Raw genomic sequence first — 23,428 nt, 5'->3', positions numbered from 1 at the left:
AATCTTTAAAACCTGTAAGAGATTCAAATTATATATAATAACATAATATCTTAACATAAATGAGTAACTACTTGACTAATTAATAAATTTATGTTAAAATTAAATTTTAATTTTAAACTAAAATTTAACCATTATTATAAAATTTAATTAGGAGAGAAAAGCCTTGGGTTTGCATCTAATAACAAGAAGAAGAAGATCCTATTTCAAACAAACCTGCACACGACACACCGTTATAATAATAATAAGAGAGAGTGGGGAGGGCCCACATTTCTTTTTGATTATTTTGTTATGGCTTCTTCATGTATTTTGCGATTTTTTTCACATATATTTTCGAGCTATTTTTTATAAAAGTAAATTTATTAATTTATTTAATAAATAAAATTATACAATTTATGAAAAAATAATAACTACTCATTGTAGATGGTGGATAATCTCCATTAACATAAAATAAAAAACAGAACATCATGACACGTTAGTAATTAACTTTTTTACAACTCAAGCACGACATATTTAGAATGATTACAAATACTTAATACGATAAAAAAATTAGTCTCAAATGGTTCAAAGTGGCGAGTAAAAATCAATAAAAGAGTATAATATTCACTAAAACATCTGCAGTTGCATGTGTTTAAAACCACGGTAACAACAAATATAGGGTTAGCAGAACCGAAGTTTTCCCCCTATATTTAAGGGTTTCTTTCAGAGTAAAATCTATTTCCGGTGCTGATGATGGACTACTATTGCTTGCTGGGTTTGGTTTCTTCAAAAGTAGAGACAGAAGTACATTTAAAAACCAAAGGAGAAGTACACAATAGATGCACCAGCATTCCAATATTACACGATTAGGTTAAGCACATGACATGAACCAGCAAAAATATTAGAACAAACAGCAGCAGCATTAGAGTAAAAATATTCAACCAAACACACAAGGCTCCATGGGACTTCAAACCCTTTGCTGCAAGTCACCAAATTTGCCCATACACTTGGAGGCTAGCAAAGGTCACGATTCCGTTGACTGACTGTTAACAAAAATCAAAGGATTTGGCCTATTTGACCCCAGTTTAACAAAAAAAAAATTAAAAATCATTAAATTTATTAAAAATTATTTTATAGATTCGTATAATAGCAAAAGCAAAAGCAAAAGCCTACATTAGAGAGACTTTTTTTTTTTAATTATTACATATTCGTATAATAGTATAACATCTCCTCCAGCAGTAATAGGGTCATTGACCTGCAAACCAAAAAAAGATTAGTGAGGAATCAGTTCCATAGTTGATAAATTATACAGTCTTATATATTGTCACAAGTTGGCTATCCGGTTTTGAAAATAAAGTTGGAATATGATTCCTTTTTATTTGTATTTATGTTTTGGAGATTATACTACATGCACGCATTTTATGAAATAGGAAAATGATATTAATGGAGACCCCCCCTGCAAAATACATTAAAATGAAAAAAATAGAACAAAGAACATGCAACAAACTTCGGCTTTGGAAGGGTTTATGTTTATCAATGTTTTGGGGTTTAGAGGACTCCAGGGAAAAACCAGCTTCAATTTAATAGAGCAAGAAAATGTGGGGTTGCAAGGAAAGGCTATAAGGACATGAAAAGAAAGATTAGATAATTTGTTATTAAATCTGCTTAATTAGATCTTCAAGGGTACTAATTTAAAGTTTAGGGGTTTAATTAAATTTTTTTAAAGAAATGGAAATGAATGAGAATTTCCAAAAATTAGAAAGAGATAAAAAAAAAAGGCATCTTTTTGGGGTTAAATAAGTGGGTCTTTTGGCCGGGGAAAAAACTCACTTGGGATAAATCAGCAGATGGTAGAGATGATGAATTGATGTTATACGAGGAAAGCTAGCAGGTGATCTGTTAGAGGAGAAGAAGAGATTCCTAACAGCTACTAGGTTGGCCGGAGCCTGGTGATAGAAAAGGTCGACGAGCGTTATTCTGGAGGATTGAAAAGGAATATGCCATTCAAACCGCTGATTGCTGTCAGACGAGGCTTCCCCGAAGCCATGAGGTAAGAGCTTATCTCTAGAGAAGCTTCAGAATTCAACACAAACTGTTAACAAATGTGTTCATATTTGATGCAAAGAAATGAACCAAAAGATTTTATTGGAAACAACTTGAGTTAACAGGGAATTAGTAACACATTGCAAACGAGATGAACAATATTTAGTACAGTGGTATGGGTATAATTAATTGTATATACGGAGGATCATCCCTCATAGTTTCATGTTATGAATACCTTTAATTTGTACTTATGTTTTAAAGAATATACTACATGCACGCATATTATGAAATAGGAAAATGATATTAATGGAGATCCCATTGCAAAATATATGAAAGAACAAAACGAGATGACAGATAAAAACAATTTGGATCAGTAAGATGATAAAGGATTTGTTGCGAACTAAAAATTTGGCGATGGGCGCTGGTCGAAGTAATTATTGAAAACTTGAAAATCGAATCTCGATTTTATTTCAAAAAGGAGTCGCCACCGATCTTTTTTTCTAGGTGTGATCGGACACTTAATAAATTCTCTTTTTAGAAGAAAAATTTATTTTTTTTTTAAAATTTTTCTAAAAAAGACGTAATTTTAGATCTACGTGAAAATCCAGAGAAAATTAGAGTTCGGGAGTCGGTTACGCGCGAGGAAGGTATTAGCACCCTCGCGACGCCCAAAATTGGTATCTTGTTAAACGTGCGTTGTCTTCATTTTCAAAAATACGAGTTCAATTTAATATTTGTCGTGATCCGATTGAAACACGAGAATTTTAAAGCACAACAATTTTTTTCTTTTTTTTTGAAAACACGAAATTTTTTTAAAATACAAGAATTTTAGAAACACGAATTTTTTTTAAAACACGAAAATTTTGAAACACGAGATTTTTTTTTGAAAACACGAATTTTCTTTTTGAAACACGAAAATTTTTAAAACACAAAATTTGTTTTTGAAAATATAAAAATTTTTGATGAAATACGAAACACGAGGATTTTTTTTGAAACACGAAAATTTATGAAACACGGTCAATTTTTGAAAACATGAAAATTTTTGAAAGACGGGAATTTTTTTTTGAAAACACGGAAATTTATGAAGCACGGAAAATTTTTGAAACACTGGAATTTTGAAAACACGAAGATTTTTGAAACATGAGAATTTTTGAAAACACGATTTTTTTTAAAAACACGGAATTTTTTGAAACACGAGAAATTTTTTTGAAAACACGAAAATTTTTGAAACCCGATTTTTTTAGAAGTACCGTATTTAACACGAATCAATGATATTCATCCCTACATGGCGATGAAATCATCGAATTAGTGCCAAATTGATTCAACTTAACATTTAATCGTGATCCTATTAAAACACGAGAATTTAAAAAAACACGAGAATTTTAGAATATTTTCGATTTTTTTAAAAGGGCGTATCGTGTTTAACATAAACCGATAATATTCACCCAACATAGCGATGAAATCAACGATTTAATGTTAAATCGATTCGTTACCTTATTTATTGAAATTATTTAAATTTAAAATAAAATTGAAATTAAATTAAATTAAAAATATAAAATAGAAAAATATGAAAATGCATAAAGTGCTATTAATATTAAAATGAAATAGCATAAAAATACGAGCATTAAATTAAAAGTGAAATAAACGAAATTACCGAAAAGATCCGAAACACGAGTTTCGTCCAATGGGTTACCCAAATTGAACCCCTTTTTTTTCTTTTTCTCTTTTTCTTTTTTCTCTTTTTTTTTTCTAGGCTGAAATTTCTTGGTGTTGAAATTTCTTTGTTGGATTTGGCTATTGGGCACAGGGAACTGCTAGTCTGCGTTGGGCTGCGTTGGGCTGCGCTCTGGGTCTCTTGGAGGCTGCTATTTCCTTTCTTCTGCTTGCTTGGGCCGTCCTTTGCTATTGGGCCTAATTCGGTCTGTTGTTGAGCTGCTGCTTTGGCTTCTGCAGATTTGGATCGGATCCGGGTCGGGTCGGGTGGTCGGGTCAAGTTGACCCGACTGTTGATTTTTCTTTTTTCTTTCCTTTTTTCTCTCTTTTTCTTCTCCTTTCTTTCTTTCTTTCTTTTTTTTCCTTCTTCTTCGGGTCGCCCTCTAGCTCCACGCCGTCGCCGTCACTTGCGCCGATCTCCTCTGCCCTCGGCGGCTGTGGATGGCTCCCCTCTTCCCCTTTTCTTTCTCCCTTTTTCATTTTCTTCCTTTCTTCTTTTCTTTCTTCCCTCTCATCTTTCTTCTATCTCCTCTTTCTTTTGTAATTCGACCACCCCCTTTAAGTCGAAAGCAACGCCGCCGTGGTCGTCCTCAGCTTCTCTCCTCACTCGGTGGCCGACGGCTCAAAGGTAAGCATTTTCTCCTCCTCTAAATTCGACTATTGGTTGCTGCTTCTTTGACTCTTTCTTTTTGGGTTTTCCCTCTTTTTTCTTTTAGATTTTGCTTGTTTTTTTTGGATTCTTGGTTGCTTTGCTAAGTGTAGGCGATGGTGGTGCTGCGGTGGTGGGCACGGTGGTACTGGTCTTGACGGAAGGAGTCTTCTTTGCTTTTGAAATTTTTTGCTACATTGTTTGCTCTTTTTTGATTGCTTGCCTCCCATTTCTTCTCTTCAATTTTTCTTTTTTAACCCCCAATTTTGTCTTCTTCCTCTTTGTTTGCGGTGGCGGTGGAGCAATCATGGCCTAGGAGGTCTTTGGAGTAGCTCATTTGCCGATTGGGTGATTTGACAAGTCTAGAAGGACTAAATTGTAGAGGGCGTAAAGTTTCTGGGGTAAAAATGCAATTTTAGGAAAATATAGGGCTAAAGTGTAATTTCTAGAAAGTTTAGGGGCCCAAGTGTAATTTACAAAATATTAGGGGTCAAGATGTATTTTTTTTATTTTTGTACTTTTTTTGAATTTTTAAAAAAAAAACGAAATCGAGCCGGACAAAATTCAGTGATTACAGGATTAACTAAGCAACTATGGCTCTTCTACTGTGTTTCATTGGTGTGGTCATTATGGCTTGGTAGAAATGACCTGCTTAATAACATTAACAAAAATTGGTTTTGGAAAGATGGAAAGGTTTATCAAAACGAAATACAAAAGAATTGGTTTTGGAGAAGTTTAGTAAGAAAGTTGTGGGAGAAAGGGAAGGTGTTAGTGATAACAAGGTTCCCATCTGAGGAAGAGCTGGTAGTGTTTTTGTCTTAGACCAAAAGTTGACAGGAAACCCCTCAGAATCGACCTAATCAAACGTATTGAGATTTACAAGTTTGATCTCTGGGATCTCCCAAGTATGTTCTAAAATTCGGTTAATATACGAGATTGCACCGGTGCCAACACAACCCACCACATCACCATTAAAACCAGCAAGGAAAAAGGTCGACGGTGAGAATCCAGTGGGTCTCGTTTTAACCCACCCATATTTTTGGGGAAAAGAACCGGTTACCGATGAGGTTAGGAATCCAGCCATAAGGGCGGAAATGGAAGGGATTGGCGATTGGTGTAGCTGAAATGGATATACTAAGATATAGAGGGTTTGGTACTCTGATAGTTTTGGGACATAGTCAAAACAATAGGGTTTTAGGTTTGTTTAAAAAGATGGGGTTTTAGGTTTGTTTAAAGTTGGGGGAATTTTTTTTTTTGATTAAAGGGGGAAATTTTTTTTTAGATGCTTTAAAGGTTGGTAAACAAATTTTTTGAGTAATTTAAAAATTAGAAAACAATATTTTGAACTCCTTTCAGTTTTGGACGTTGGACGGCAACATCTCTGGACGACCCAGGGCCGGGCCTGCTGGTACAACTACGGAGAAGTTAAAGAATAGTGGGTGGGGTGGTGAAGTGGAGATGATGAAGGGTCAAGTAGAAGACCATAGAGGAAAGCTTCAAAAGATTGAAATCTGAGATGAAAGAAATAAGCGAGGAACAAAAGAATATCAGGGAAGGGCAAAGGCAAGTGAAAGAGAAATTCGGAATCATCGAATCCGAGTGCGAGGAATTGAAGAGGGAAACTAGGCTCATAATCCAGCGAAGTACCAGAACTCAGGTTAAACTTGCTCATTTTTCTTTAGTATATTACAAATAGTGGGAAGTCATTAGCAAGGCTCTTCCTTAGATCTTAAGGCTTTAACCATGTGCCCCTTCCTTTGGGTTGTTGACAGGTTAAACTTGCTCTTATGTGTTCCATTTAAGCAAATCGCTAAGCTAAAGAAGTTGCAGAGTTCATGAACCAAGGTAAGGCCAGTAGCTGTCAGAAAGCAACAAAAGAAGAAGAAGATGGTGGCTTTGTTGTTGGACGGCTGCTTATTGGTCATTATGGTTGACTAGGAATGAACCAATTTTCCAGAGAAAGATTTTGCCTATCGATGAAATTATCTTCCTAACCAATCATCGATCATTACAAAGAATATAGAAACCTGTTTCATTATTTAAGGCTATTGGAAATCATCCATATTTATGGTAAGTCAAAGATATAGGTATCAAATAAAGTCAAAGATATAGGTATCAAATATTGGAAAGTCAAAGATATGGGTATCGAGATATTGGCATAAGAAATCTGAGATATTTGCAATATTTGGTCCCTAATTGTAAAGTGACTTTGCAAGTTAATCCCTGAACCTCAACTATAAATAGGCATAACCATCTCTCATTCTGTATCTCATATTTGCCATTCTCTACTTAAGGCATTGTTCTCTCTCTCTCTCTCTCTCTCTCTCTTTGTAAATTCTCACTTGTACTTTGGAGTGAAATATATTTGGTAGTGCCCGAGGACGTAGGCAAAATTTGCTGAACCTCGTTAAATTCTTGTGTTCTTTATTGTATTATTCTGCATGAATTGTGAGTGTGATTGTAGTGATTTATTGTGCTATTAAATTACGATTGAGGAATATTCTGGCTAGGAAAGACTTGGTACTTAAGCGATCCTTGTGATCCACCTCTCTTTCCTGGGAATTGAACTTAGTGTGATTTTTTAGTACAATAATTTTACTCTTTTACACGCTTCCGCACAACAAAGGCCAAATTTGGGGGTAATGGGGGGAGTTGTCAAGACCACATGCAACTGTGGAACACCTTTCTCTGGCTGTCTGAAGCAAAAGATTAATGAAGCAAAAGATTATCGAGAGGAAGAGAGACGAATATATCATTGTGAAGCAGTTGCAGTTGCAGTTGCAAGAAGCTTAACATCAGCTTGGACATTTGTTTCTGCATTTATACGGCCTCTCATACATTTATACACAATTGCAGAAGTTATAAAAGCAGCCAGAAGCAAAGCCAAAGTTGCCTATTTCTCATTAAACTTGAATGTTTCAGAGACGCTAACACTCATTGTTGATGATGAGTTGTTGTTTGTCGCCATTTTTTGTTCAAGGCTTCAAGATTTAACGTTGATGTCTAATTGAAATGGGGGCAAAGAGAAATAGCAATGTATAAATCAGCAACCATAGACGCGGGTTAGACATTGAACTATTAGGAAGTTTACATATTGATTACTTAATTTTAAAAAGTTACAAAGTAGTCATTGAATTATTTGAAAGTTTTCATTTTAAGTCATGGGGCTGTTAAAATTGTTGCTATACGACCTTCTATGTTCACACTGATTATACCAATTGAAAGCTCTCGTTTCTTTTCTCTTCTACAGTTCATTATTTTTCAAGCTACTTTAAACGTTACAAATCTGCAAACAAAAAAGTTAAAAACTTTCTTTTTCGATTTCTGACACTAATCATCAAATCGATTTAGATTTAAGGTATATTCTTCTACTTGTCAATGAAAACTAACATTGATCCACTATACCGATTGTTGAATCATTACTTGAAGTTCATCAGTTGGATTCTTTTTTTTTTTTAAACTTAATACTCTAGTGACTTACATAATAACTTTCAAAAGTCTAGTGACCTAAACAAAAACTTTTAAATAATTTATTAACTATTTGTAATTTTTCAAAATTATATAGTCGATTGCCCGATTCCGCGTGGGTTGTGTGTGACATATTAACCACTTTTCCGTTTGAATAGAGGTTTCCTGGAAGGCACAGTCTTCCCGTCCGCAGCTATTGAATAGTGGTATTATAATGAAAAGGGACTTGACAGACCAACCCATGAACAAAAAGGAAACTGTGGCCATCCATTCCCACCACAGGCCCAAACCCAACTGTAGATCAAATATTAATAATTTGTTTTACGCTTGTTTTAGTTTCTTAATTTCTATTTTTAGGCTTTCTTGAAATTTAATTATTTTAAAATAAAATTTAAATTTTAACCTTTCAATTTTTATTATAGTTTTATCTTGACCTCTTTCGCATCTTCGTCCCTATAAGCTTTCTCATTTATGAAGTTTTTTTAAAAGTAAATTAAATTAGAAAGGAATAGAGAAATGAGAAAGAGTGAGATTTTATGCAAAGTTTTCAAAATTGGACCCTGCTATTCAGTTGGATCAAACATCAATTAACCAGTTATATATATATATGTATAGATATAGTTATAATCGTTTTAAAGTGGTAAAAATAAAATTAAGAATAATAAAAAAGCTACCAAAAGCTAGCTTGGTGATATTGTCAACTTCCATATTATCATCTCTAATTAATATAATCAATTGACCAATCTTCCTCCTTTTGCAAAAGATGTAAAATACGCTTGATTAATGCAGAATTTTGATCTCTTCGCTAATGACTCCTGTACAAGCCCATTTTGCCCGGGGCCCAACTAACCTAATTAATAAACCCAAAATAGACCCTAAACAAAACCAAATTAATAGCCCAATTACATTTTAACCCAATTACAAGCCCAAACACTACAACCCAATACCTCAGCCCAAAACCCAAAACATTTCCAGCAAAAACAAGAAACCCTAACCCTAGGTGCACCACACCTAGGGTCTTCTGACCCCTGACCATCCGCCTGTCGCCGCACCTAATCTCAACCACCTCCAACTGCCACTATCATCTCCATCCACTTCGCCGATGCCTGCAAGCGAATCAAGGCAGAAATGACAAGCATAGGAAAAACAAAAAAACACATGTAAATCAGCTATAAAGCCAAGAATCGATCATTGTAAAAGGGAGGAGATTTTAAAAAAAATTGAAGAAATATAAAAAAAAGGAAAACAGCGTTAAAGGTGACTTTTTTTTCCGATTGTTCTATTTCTTCAGTTCGTTTATGTTTTTTTTTTCCTTTTTTCCTTCACATACGAAATAAATAGAGTAAAGGGAGAAGGAAACGTACCAGAGGTATTGATTCAAGTTTAGTTGCTAAATAGAGAGCTTGTCATAAGAAAATGGGTTTCTTGATAAAGTGGATGACAATACGGTTATCCGAATATGGTCCAAGAAAACGTGATAAGAGAATGATGATAGTTTAATAGAGGACTACACGACCATTGCTCCGTTGCCTAAGGATTCAAGATGACAAAGATTATTCGAGAGCCGCTGAACTTTCTTAAAGAGAAGCCAACGAGCATCACGACGATGAATGAGCAACGAGTCGTGGCTCAGACCAAGTAAAAAGGAGATAAAAGAGACGTCCTTTTTGAGGAGTTCGTGAGATTTATCTTAACGCTCGAATAAAGAAGAGGATCGAATGTCTCCGTCTATGAGGGCAAAGCCGTATATATATCTGCTTTATGTAAAGAGATTTGTTTTCTAGTAAAGTTGTTCTAATAGAATTGAACCAAGAATCAACGTATCTTTTTGCATTCATTTCATGCATTTGCATCACATTGCATCATATGCATTAGATTTTTACAAAATGACCCTAATTAATTAAAATTATGTCAGTTACCCTGGAAACCAACAAAAATCTGCCAACTAGATATCACTACGGTACCCGTCGCAAAACAAAAGCAATGGACCAGAGATTAGAAAGACTGGGACAATTGCAAAAGGAGATGCAAGATCAGATGCAAGAAAAACTAGCTAAAATGCAGCAAGACATGGAAGAATCTCATAGAGATTTATTGAGTCATTTAAAGCAGTTAATGGCTGGGGGCATGATAAGGGAAAGAGCCCTGTGGTAAATTCTGGGGATGATCATGAAGACCCTGCCTATCCTCCAGGTTTCGCCCCAACTAATATCCAGGCGCAACCAGAGGTATACACATAGAGGGTACCTGTCACCATTAGATCCCAATACCAAGTCAGTGCCCCTGCGTCGATGAACTTTCCAACAGGCTCGGGTTCTAATCCTGGGGATAATCCTACCAATCCTATGGTTCCTGATTTCGACGACGTAGCAGAAATGGAAAAGGTAAGAGCGGACCTACCAAAACAACTAGAAGACCAATGTAAATGGCTAGAGGAGAAGTTTAAAGCCATGGAAAATACCGATTACCATCAAGGAATAGACGCTAAAGATTTGAGCTTGATACCTAATTTGGTGCTCCCTCCCAAATTTAAAATACTGGAGTTTGAGAAGTATAACAGGACTAGTTGCCCTGAAGCTCATGTCACTATGTTCTATCGAAGGATGACGGGATACACCAACAATGGTCAATTGTTAATTCATGATACAACTAGTTGATTGTTTGATTGGGTCAGCTGCCAAATGGTACAACTAGTTGAGCCGTGCCGACATCCACTCATGGAAGGACTTGGCACAGGCTTTTATGAAGCAATACAGCCATATAACAGACATGACACCTGACAGAATTACACTGCAGAATATGGAAAAGAAGCTAGGTGAGAGCTTCAGACAATATGCCCAAAGATGAAGAGAGGTAGCGACACAAGTTTAGCCACCTCTTCTGGAGAAAGAAACCATGATGCTTTTCATCAACACTCTAAAAGCACCGTTCATTAACCACATGTTAGGAAGTGCTACCATGAGCTTCTCAGATGTAGTGATGTCTGGTGAGATGATTGAAAACACCATAAGAAGTGGAAAGATAGATGTGGGGGAAAGTGCCAAAAGATCAACCCTAAAGCACAAAGAAAATAAAGTGAGCAACCTGAGCTTGTATAATAAAGGGTATTCAAAATCAGTCACTGTAGGCCAGCCAAGGACGCTAGCAGCTAGCTATCAAGGCCCCTCAAAACAAGAATCTAACTCGAGGCCAAACACAGAAAGACTCCAGTTCACACCCATCCTGGTGATGTATAAGGAGTTATATCAGAATCTATTTAATGCGCATGTAGTAGTCCCTTTCTACTCAAAACCCTTACAACCTTCGTACCCCAAATGGTACGACCCAAATGCACAATACGATTATCATACGTGAATTACGGGACATTCCATAGAAAATTGCATTGCCTTTAAAAAAGTGGTTGAAAGACTTATTAGTATGGGCATTGTCAAATTGGATGATTTATCTAGTGCAGAAAATCTGCTACCCAATCATGATTGATAATGGAGTGAATACAATGCATGAAGAAGTTGGGAAATGTTCACATCAATGTTATTTGTGAAAAAAAAATTGAAAAGGGGACATTGTTAGATATTCGCCCTTATAAACTTGGGAGTGTTCTGAATAATTAGATGACAGAAGAGACCCCTGTAGTATTTAGAGCTTACTCAAAGTAATATTCAGAACACACTTGTTGCTTTTAGCCTAGAGGCAATAAGAACTCTTTTGTGAAATAGACTCATGTTTGAACGTCGTTATTTTAATGAAACATACCTTTGCAACTATTTTTGAGCAGATATTCTTTCAAGATTCTTTCATTATTTTTGCACGAATAGTCATTTTGGATTCTTTCATTCTCTTGGACTTTCTTCCGAATCATTCTTTCATTAATTCATAAATAAGTATTCTTAAATTCATACATTCTTTGTATAGTCTTTGTTACCTACAATAGGTCCCCAGATATCAATGACATGAGTGGCGTTGCTACAGACTTAGAATCTCCTTTTGAGCGAGACATGTGTCTAGAGGGATCTTATGACTTTGAAGATGACATAGATTGTAGCCTATTTCCGGGCTTATTGAGGATGGTAGAACAAGAAAACAGATCCTACCCTTCAAAGAATCAATAGAATCCTATGTGGGGCATGAAGGCCATTGAGTCAATCTCGCCAAAAAGATTCTGGCGGTCATTGATTTATCTTCGTAGGTAGAAGTCGCTTTATATGCCAGTGTCACAAAGTCGGTAGTCAGCAAATCCTTGAAAAATCATATGTCAGTATGGAATGTCAAAAAAGGATCATATCTGACAATGCATCAAATTTAAACAACGACACGATATCAAAAGTTTGTAGTCAGTTCAAGAATAACACCATGTCGCCCCAAAGTAAACAGTGTAGTGGAGGCAAAAAAAAACTCTGCCGGGGCAATACCTTTCTCTTTGGCGTATTGCAGTTTTGCCTATTGAAGACAAGATTCTTTCTCTCTGAGTTTTTGGATCCAATCCTGATTGAAGAGAAATGTTCAAAGCTATCCATCATGGTCAAATGCACCAAAAGCAAATGATGCGAGCTCACAAAAAAGTTCGCCCTAGAGAATTTCATGAAAAGGGACATGGTATTGAAGAAGATCCTTCCCATACAAAAAGAACTTCATGCCAAGCTAGGAAAGACCTTATTTGGAAGACCTTATCTAGAATAACGTCGATCTTGATCGGAAGGGATAACAAGGACATGCCTAATCCTATGAGTTCAGAGTCAATAAAAATATTTCAAAAAAGAAAAAAAAGAGAAAAAAGAAAAGGAAAGAAAAAGGAGAGGCCAAGGCAAAAACCCGCAAAGGGCGCATTGAGACCAAATGGGATTTGAGTTGAAAACCCGAAAAGGGCGGCTCAAATTTTGGATCAAAATGGGGCATGAGGTGATTAGAGCAACTCAAATTTTGATCAGATTGGGGCATGTGGTGATCTTGCTATACCTGAATCAACAGGAAAGTATAGGCGACATCTTGGGGCATCGACGGAGAACTGTAGATCTCCTAAACACATGTCAAACTCAGAGAGGTCTTTAGAAAGTTTGTACAGAGAAGTTCAAGCTGCGATATCTGGGGCACCTAATCTTTATACTATTGAATTTATTGTTCTTGTAATACTTCTTTCTTTTTCAAGATACGTGTTCCCAATCAATTCCCCTTTATTCTTATTATCCTTGATAATTTATTCATTTCAAGCTATACTCTCAAATCAATTCTATGTTATCCATTGTTATATTCTTTTGCAAGCATGTTGCATTGGAATAATGATTAATGGACTAATAATACTTTTATAAGGGAAGTTTTGCATATTACTCTAGAAGTTTCTAAATAATATAAGAACCTGAAATAGGACTATTGTTTAGAAAACATAAAGTTTAAAGGGTAAAATATCTAAGAAGGAAGAGTCTAAGTTACGACATTCCTTTCGAATTTTGTTGTCCAAACATTAATTAAACAAAATGACAAGATGTCGTGTTGATGACAAATCTTCAATGAACAAACAAGCGATGTTCACCAAGCAATGAGAAGAGGTTTCTTGGGAAAAGAAAATTATGCATTGATGCATAGGCATTTGGTAGGACACCCTGAGAATGGTGTAAAAGATCAAATAGTTTTAGATCCTGTATCCCCGAATTGCAATATGAGAGATTTTAGAAGGAGCCAGATCTTATACTCCTAAATTACAGTGGGAGGAAAATAGTTCAAATTTTATGTCCCAAAATTATAGTGGACTTAACCTTTAAGATTGCAACGGATTAAAGTTTGAATATTACAGTGGGGGCAATCCGGTTAAGTAAGAGATAAGTGTTACCTGCCGAGTAAGATAGCATCCTGAATTGATAATGAAGCCTTGATGAAGAACGAGCAATAACAACTCAAACATTAAGGAATCATTTCCATGGCATTCTGCATTCATTCAAATGTCATTCATACGCGTCTAGTTAGGAGCATTTAATTCATTCTGATCATGTCATCCTAATCACTAGGTACAAATAGGTTCATAAAATAGAATATACAGGTCATGTTCCCCAGAGAACAGATCAATAAAGTTACAGATCATGCCTTCTGTCTTGGCGTGAAAGCGAGATCAAAGACACCGATCTTACCTTCCTGTCTTGGCAATGAGCAGATCGAAGATAGCAGATCATGCCTTCCTGTATTGGCAGCGGAGCAGATCGAAGACACCAGCCTTACCTTCCTGTACTGACAGCGGAGCAGACTGAAGAGAGCAGATCTTGCCTTCCAGTATTGGCAGCGGAGCAGATCGAAGACACCAGCCTTACCTTCCTGTACTGACAGCGGAGCAGACTGAAGATAGCAGATCTTGCCTTCCTGTACTGGTAGCGAAGTAGATCGAAGACACCAGCCTTGCCTCCCTATACTGACAGCGGAGCAGACTGAAATAGCAGATCTTTATCGCATCTTTTATTTATATTTATTTATTTCCTTTATTGTATTTATTGTTTCATTTAATATTTATTTATTTATTTATGTGTGCATTATTATTTTAAAATTTTTTTTAATTTCATTTGTTTATTTACTTGTTTTTTTATTGATTTGTCTTCTTTATCTATGTATCTTATTTGTGTCGTTGTTGCCTGTATTTTATGCTCACATCATCGTATTCATTTTTATTTTGTTACGCATATTAACACCTAGTTTTATTTCTAATATCTCATGTTAGATTAATTTTATTCAATGCATAAATTACGATTTTCGGATAAACAAATTCTCGTATTTAGATTCAAAAAGTCGTACCCTAACTTACTGGGTTTCGATCTTCACAATAAATCTAAATGCGCAAATATTTTCAAACTCAAGTTTTTAAACAATCTTGGGAATTAAGAAAAGATCATGTCCTAACTTACTGTGCATGATCCCTTTTCTAAACTCGAGATAATTAAATATCTTTTTAAATAAGTAAATTTTTGGCATTTATTCTCGTATCGGGAATTCAATACGTTGTGCCCTAACGCATTGGATATGACACGTCGTTTTCTCGAGATGAGAATTTTTCTAAAAAAATAATAAAGGCAATATTCAATGTTTATAATTTTGAGAAACTGTGCCCTAACGTATTGGATTGCAATTTCATCATCTGACTCAAGCAATTGAATATCCTTTTAAACTTTATTGCACGAGTTTTTTGGACAAACTCATTTTTGAGAAGGTGAAATATCATACCCTAACTTATTGGGTGTGACTTTTCTCTCTCCGAAATGAGAGGGTCTTAATGGGTAATTTGATTTAAACAAGTTTTTAATACAAGGATCGTATTTTTTAACTCTTCAAAGTTTTCAATCTTTGACATTAAGACATTAAAAAATCGACCAGGTACCGATTTTTGGCGTTACGAGGGTGCTAATCCTTCCTCGTATGTAACCAACTCCCGAACCTATTTTTTTGAATTTCGTGGACCAAAATCGTTGTTTTAATAAAATCGAACCATTTATTGAAAACAACTACTTTTCAAGGTGATCCAATCACACCTTATCAAAAAGAATTGGTGGCGACTCCCGTTTTCGTTTTCATTTTTCAAAACCCAAGTCGACTCCATTTTTTCAAAAAAATGGTGTCAACAACTCCTTGATAGCTCCAATGACTTCTATGTTGTCTGTCTACACTACAACTTTATCGTATTGTATTTCTTGTGCCAATGTCACACCATCAAAAATACCCCATAATTCAGCTTCAAAAACAGTACACTTCCCCAATCTGTGATGGAAACCAAGTAATCATTTGCCATTATGATTTCTCAAAACACCTCTTGCCGCAAAATAACTTGTATTGATTTTAACGGCTCCATCGAATTTGACACGAATCCACCTTTTGGTTTCCACCATCTCCGTATTCGAGTTAGGTCTCAATGAGATCCCTCCCACAAAGAGATGATCATTGGCTAGCCCAACTATGCACGATTTGACAATCTCCTCTACATTTCATGGCACCCTTCGATTAATTTTTTAAGATGTTGGTGTACCGTGAACATCCTCTTTTCTTTTCTTTTTTTTCATTTTGGCACATTTATACCGCCATATATAAAAGGAAGTACCCAAGTCCTTCCACAATGGACACCTAGTCCATTGCTTTTTCTTTTCTTTTTATTGACATGAGAACATAATTGGTAAATTTTAATTCCAATCCTTTATATATTTTTAAGATTATAATAATGGTTAAATTTCTATTTGATCTTTATATTTTCTCAAATTTGAGATTTAATCTATATACTTAATTTTAATATGATTTGGCACATCAACTTTTATTTAATGTCATTAGTTAGTTTAAATATACTTTATTCTAATTAAAATGATTATGTGAATTTTTAGAATTGTTAGTACTATTAATTTTTTTATTAAATTTAGATCTCACAATGTTAGTTTTTTGTTACATGGATGCCAAGTGTGTTTTTATTATTATTTCAAAATGACACACCAACAAATTCAACAAAAGAATGTTAATAGTGTTACTAAATGGACATAAATTTTAAATTCAAAAATAGAGATACTAAATTCTTGAAAATAAAAATATAAAGTTTAAATTCCAAACATATGAAAAATACGAAAATCTAAATAAATTCTAACATTTAAAATTTTACTCTATAATTTAATAAATAATTAAATAAATAAACAAAAACCAAGTTAAATTACCTGAATATATCGAAAAAAAAGTTAATTGGCCAAATAAGTTAGGGGGTTTAAATTTAGGAAAATATGTCGTTTTTAGAGAGAATGTGTGAAAGCGCGTCCAACTGGACACACTTTCGATCCAATTGACAAGAAAGTGGGCGCGTTTTTACACTCTCTTAAAAAACGACTTATTTCCTTAATTTAAAAAAAACGGACGCATTTAACCAATTAACTTTTATTTTCGATATATTTTACTAAGTTAGCTCAGAACCATACTGTTGAAAAACATGTTTTGTTGCCAAATGTAGAGACAACTTCCAAAAAGGTTTGGGATTGGGATGGAATAAAGTACATATTCTAAACAATCTAACTTTGAATCTTTGTTTCGATTTCCCAATGTCCCTTTATTTGACACCCAACATGGTCCACTATGATTGCTGAAGGAGGACTGAATCATCATACGATTCCATAAATATTCCATGCAACTTCTTCATCTTCTCATTGGATGGTTTTTCTATTACATTTACTTTTTAATATTTCTTAATTAAAACTAATATCAATATTTTATATATCATTAGTGTTTTTTTAAAATTTAATTTCACAAACAAAATTAAAAAATTATCATGTATATATATATATGTATATTTGTTTTAATTGTTTACTATACCATACAATTATTTATTTATGGAGTTCTAAAACTTCATTGATTATTTATCAAATATTCTTCTAAAATTATTGGAGTTAATATGGAAAGGAAAAAATAGTCTTATCCTTATTTAAACAATTAATTATATTTCATTTATAAACGTTTATTAAATATAGCTCTAAATTTATTTCTTTCACGAATTAACTGTATATCAATTTAGTTATAAAGATAGTAAAATACCACACACATGACTACAACAAGAGTCTCATTCATATATAATTCAACAACTCAATTATTCAATACTAAAATTTGGTAACAAACATAGTCCATATCATGAATGCATTCCACAACAATAACTTTGTTTGAAATTTGAGAAAATAAAATAAATATGTTAATGAGTAATAAATATAGAGTTTCTAATTTCAAATAAGTTATTGTTGCGGAATGCATTCATGATATGGACTATGTTTGTTACCAAGTTTTAGTATTGAATAATTGAGTTGTTGAATTATATATGAATGAGACTCTTGTTGTAGTCAGGTGTGTGGTGTTTTACCACCACAAACTATTTGTTATGTTGTCTTGATCTATCAATTTTAAGCGATTTTACTATCATCAAATATAATAGAAATAATTATATGTTATTATTTACTATTATAAAATATTAGTCCAAATTGAAAGTGATCTAATTTGATTAAATTATATTGGGCTTTAGTTATTTATAAAGTATGGGCCAAATATGTGTAGATCGTTAATAACTAATTTCTAATTGATGATGAGTTGATTAGAAATTAGAGTTAATGTGCAAAAATTATATATTAGGGTTATGATACCCAAATTATACACAAGATAATTTTTATCTCATCTTTAGAAAAGAGAGCAAATATTCTCTGAATTTCTTATGTTCTAATTTGGAAGATCAAAACTTCAAAGATCTGTAAATTTCAAGAAATCGATAAATTCAGATACGTTTCCGCATCTAGTTTTGTTATTGATCATTTGACATGATAGATCCCAATTTATGGCATGTTAAGTTTTGTCGAAACCATTTTATTGAATAAGATCGACTTTTTATTTAAAAAAACGAAAATGGGAGTCGCCACCAATCTTTTTTTATGATGTGTGATCCGGTCTCCTCGTAAATTAATCGTTTTAATAAACATTTTGATTTACTAAAACAAAGAATTTTGGTCTACAAAATTCAGGAAACGAGTTCGGGATTCGGTTACGCACGAGGAAGGATTAGCACCCTCGTAACGCCCAAAATTGGTATCTAGTTGATTAATTAAAGTCTTAGTGTTGAAATTTGAAAATTTGAAGGAAGTTTAAAACATGGTCCACCCTCAACCAAAATCCATCAATAAATTTGCATTTAAAGAAAAGGTGATCCGTGCACTCCGTCTCTTTATCACACCAAGGGCATCCACTTTTTGTTTGATCCACCCTCACACCATATGATTAATTAGAAACTCCTTGGTTGGAATATGATCTATAGCCAACATCCACAAGAAATTTCGTAATCTTGGGGGGCCTTCAGCTTCCATATTCTGTCGAAAGGGAAATCATTATCTTCCATCCCTTCATTAATCAGTAAAGAAGATAATTTCTTCACTGTAAACTGCCCATCTTTATCATTAATCCAAATTAAACATACGTGCAATTTTGTGGCTGAAGATTATATTTTGTAACGGAAGCCTTCTTTGTTGCTTATAAGAATGTACAAATCTACATAGCTTGATGTTCCTTTTCTCTCGTAGCTTCTTGTGTAATGTATATCATTTCAATCATATGCATATCTCCTTGAATTGAAATGATAAACAAGAAGGAACTTCTCTTGGTAAAGCCTTGAACCGAGTTTTCGTAACAGCCTAAGCTCACGAGAAAAAAAGAAGAGAAATGTTATCTAGTTTGTAACATGAATTTAGGTGATCTCGAACATGTTTTTCCATTTCTTTTTAAATTTATCGTAATTGTGAATGTAACTTGCACTAAATCAATTAATTGCTTGTAAAAAATACGAATACTTAAACCACCAGATCCATGGTAAATGTCCTTAGATTAGGTAAAAGTTAAGGGGCCAATTTTGATATTAACCTTAAATCTTATATAAAGGTAGGGAAATATTGACATTTAACACAAAATTTTCGCATATCCAGCCGCTTCTACAAAGCAAAGACTTTTCTTTTTCTTTCTTCTACAAAGCCGATCCTGTGTGGCCTCCTCTATTCTCAAGTCTCCAAAGTTTGCTCCGAAGGCAGACATAACAAAACAAAAGCGAAAAACTCTCTGGTTCCTATCGCCTGCCATCGGACCGGTCTGTGGTTTTCTTATCTTATGGCGATGTGTGTCGAAGACAGGATCAGTAGTTTTCCGGATCCTATTCTTTGTCATATTTTGTCATTCCTTCCCATTAAAGAAGCAGTTCGAACCTCTATTATTTCAACCAAGTGGAGATACCTCTTTGCTTCAATTTCTACCATTAAATTTGATGGTTATTCAATGAGTGGCTTGACTGACAGAAATATTGACAGCTTCAAGAACTTTGTTGATAGGTTATTGAAATCCCCCGATCAGGTAAGTTTAGATTGCTTTAGGCTATGTCATGAGATTTGTTCCTGGAATGATGGAGATCATGATTTTGATATCTCTGGTTGGATATGTGCTGCATTGTGCCGTGGTGTTAAGGAAATTGATTTGCAGTTAGGTTATCTTGAGGATATTTTACCAGCTGTTTTATTCACTTGCGGCTCACTGGTGACACTGAAATTGGATGCAGTAGGTCATAAGTTTAAGTTCCCATCTGACGTTTGTTTAGGGAATCTGAAGACTTTGCACATTAGAGACTCATTTTTCGGTGATTCCATTTTTAGGTTAATTTCCAATTGCCATGTCAGAAGATTTGGCTTTTATTGAGTGTGATTTTTATAATACAAGTGTGATCAATATCCAAACTCCTTCGCTTAAGAGATTTATTTTAGATTTTGATCTCGGAGGATTCGGAGATATAAATTATGTGGTGGTGATTAATGCTCCAAATCTTGTTTATTTTCAATATACTGACGTTGTAGCTCAAGGTTATACTTTGAGTACCATGAAGTCTCTAGAAAAAGCTCATATTAGCATCTGCGGTTGTGATACCATTGATTCTCAAACAATTGCAACTCATCTTATTCAGGGAATTTGCAATGTACGGTCTCTACGTTTAACCATTGACGAAGTGGTTAGTAAACTTAGTATTCATGTGTTTTTTTTTTTCCTTTTTAACATTATATAATAACTCCAAGTTTTTGTGTGTACAGATTTTCCAAACAAGTCGACTTCTTATATTTTACAACCTTATTGAATTCAAATTTCTTGGTCGTGGTTTTAATGGGAGAGAAACTTGGCTTGTGGAGTTTCTACATTGTGTGCTTAATCTAAAGACACTTATCCTCAATTTTTCGGTATGAAATCTTTGTCTATGTACGTGTATTTGTTGCAATTAATTGATTGTTTGTGTCAATTACATCCACAAATGCGATAAACTTACAAGAAATCAAAAGCATGTTCGAGATCACCTAAATTCGTGGTACAAACCAAATAACTTTTTTTTTCTTTTTGTCATGAATTTAGGTTGTTGCGGGAACTCAATGGAAGGTTTTAGAAGTTCCTTTTTGTTTGTCATTTCACCTTAAGGAGATTGAAATTTCATATTTCAACACACACATAATTGAAATAGTTATATATTTTTTGGATAAAGCAATGATTTTAGAAAAGCTTATAATAACTATGGATACCCTAACTGTGACATAGAAAAAGAAAACCCGCAACCAGTTATTGCAGTTAGTGAAGAGTTTAAAGAAATGTTTAAAACTAGTTGTGATTTTGTTGTATTGTTTTATATTATGATACATATAGATATATTCATCTTTCGATAATTTTGATTCTTTACTTTTTATTTTTATTTTGTTAGTGACTTAATTAGTACCACTCACCTCTTATTATCAAATAAAAATGGCATCCCTATTTTATTTTCTGTCAATGATAAACGAAAACAAGAAAAAGAGAAATGAATAAATATTTTTTGACGCGGTTGCGTGACAATATCGGTTTTAGTGCCAATGGCCCGGCACTTTGGCAATACTTTAACTATGACTCTTGTGGGGAAACAGTTGACTCTTTAGGATTTGTAGTTTCGTATTGCTCCCTGCAACTTTATGAAGATAAGACTTGCTATGGTAGATTTAATTCGACCCACTGCAACTTCGAGATCTGAGATTTGTAGCTTTATCTTGCTCCACTACAACTCGGAAGATAAGATTCATTATGGCAGATTCAATTAGACCCACTGCAACTTCAGAGGTATAGGGTTTGTAGCTTCATCTTGCTCCACTGTATATTTAGGGAGATAAGATTTATTATGGCGATTAAATCGACCTACTACAACTTCGGGGTATAGGATTTGTAGCTTCATCTTGCTTCACCGCAACTTCAAGAAGATAAGACTCACTATGGTAGATTCTATTTAACCCATCTGCAACTTCGAGGGTATAGGATTTGTAGCTTCATCTTGCTCCATTGCAACTTCGGAAGATAAGACTCGCTATGGTAGATTCAATCCCACCCACTACAACTTCGGGGTATAGGATTTGTAGCTTTATCTTACTCACTGTAACCGAGAGATAAGACTGCTATGGTAGATTCAATCCAACCCACTGTAAATTTCAAGGGTATAGGATTTGTAGCTTTATCTTGCTCTACTACAACTTCGAGAGATAAGACTCGCTATGGTAGATTCAATTCGACCCACTATAAATTTTAGGGGTATAGGATTTGTAGCTTTATCTTGCTCCACTATAACTTCAGGGAGATAAGATTTGCTATGGTAACTTCAATCGACCCACTATAACTTCGGGCATAAGATTTGTAACTTCATCTTGCTCCTACAATTTCGGAAGATAAGGTTTGCTATGGTAACTTTAATCCGACCTACACAACTTTAGGGGTATAGGATTTGAAGCTTCAATATACTCCACTATAACTTTAGGGAGATAAAATTAGCTAATGTAGATTCAATCCAACCCACTACAACTTTAGGGTATAGGATTTGTAGCTTTATCTACTCTACTACAACTTGGGAGATAAGATTCTTTATAGAAACATCAATCCACCCACTGCCACTTTAGGCAATATTTTGAAAAATATTAAAAAAGAATCACAAGGCGCGTTGCGAACACAAAGTGAGTAAGATGAAATTAGGTGCCCAGATACATGATACAAGCTTCTTCAAGCAAACTTGTTAAAGACCATTCGAGCACGATATGTGTTTAGGAGATCTAAAATACTTTGTTGATGCCCTAAGATGCAAAGTTTTTCCTTCCTGTTACCTTTGAGGGAAACGACTATTACATGACCATTCTTGGGCCCAATTTTGAGCCGCCTTTTCAGTTTTCAACTCAAAACTCCCTTGGTCTCAAGCGTCCTTACGAGTTTTCACCTTGGCCTCTTTCTTTTTTATGTGAAGTATTTCTTGATTAAATCAAAATTCTGAGGTTAGACAAGTTTTGCCATCCATCTCGGTGAGAATTAATGCTCGTCTAGAAAAATACTTTCTTTACCACATAAGGTCCTTCCTAATTCGGCATCCATTTTCTTTTGAAGACCTTTTGTATAGGAAGAATCTTTTTCAACACCAGTCTCCTTCTTGAAATTCTCTAGGCGAACTCCAGAAGTTCACAAGGCCTTTCTAGCATGGAAAGCAAATGGTAACTTCTCATGCCAATCTTTATAACTCTCGTCATTTTTCCCACGATCTTTTAATATTTTTATTGGTTGCCTCCTTTGCACCATTCATTTTAAGCGTACGGTGACAAGTTATGATGTTTGATCATAAATTGACTATAGACCTCCGTTATCGTATTGTTGTTCAAATTTAATGCATTGTCGATATGATCCTTTCTAGCATGGAAAATTTTGAAAGCTCCAGAAGTTTATATGTCATGGTACCAAGGGTGATCATCTCTTTCTTCTTCCTCGATGTTGTAACAATGGGCTAAGGCCTCATAAGTGCTCATCTGGATAGGTTTTACATCCTCTTGTCTGCTTCACTTTGATTATGGAAGCTAAGGTAGCTAAGACATCGACCATCTAATTTTCATCTCGGGAGGTAGCAAAAGGTGATACCATCAAACTCCTCAATTAACTTGAAAACCAACTCTCGATAATCAATCAACTTGGGATCTCTCGTTTCCCATTCACCTTTGAGTTAATAGATTACTAGTGCAAAATCCCCATATACCTCCAAGTACCTTGATCTTG

The 23,428-nt window shown here is 34.5% G+C and overlaps 1 protein-coding gene across 1 annotated transcript; it reads left to right on the top strand.

Annotated features, from left to right (window-relative positions):
• Nucleotides 1–19,318: 19,318 nt before the first annotated feature.
• On the top strand, nucleotides 19,319–20,594 carry LOC105795629 (F-box/LRR-repeat protein At4g14103). The gene is made up of 2 exons (XM_052627787.1): nucleotides 19,319–20,351; nucleotides 20,431–20,594. The coding sequence occupies exons 1-2, from the start codon at nucleotides 20,019–20,021 to the stop codon at nucleotides 20,578–20,580; spliced, it is 483 nt and encodes a 160-aa protein (XP_052483747.1). The 5' UTR covers nucleotides 19,319–20,018; the 3' UTR covers nucleotides 20,581–20,594.
• Nucleotides 20,595–23,428: the final 2,834 nt, after the last annotated feature.

The sequence above is a fragment of the Gossypium raimondii genome, chromosome 3, assembly GCF_025698545.1.
Source record: "Gossypium raimondii isolate GPD5lz chromosome 3, ASM2569854v1, whole genome shotgun sequence".
In the NCBI taxonomy this organism is placed as follows: Eukaryota; Viridiplantae; Streptophyta; class Magnoliopsida; order Malvales; family Malvaceae; genus Gossypium; species Gossypium raimondii.
The sequence above is the reverse complement of the archived record's forward strand: the minus strand, read 5'-3'. Positions and strand labels throughout refer to the sequence as shown.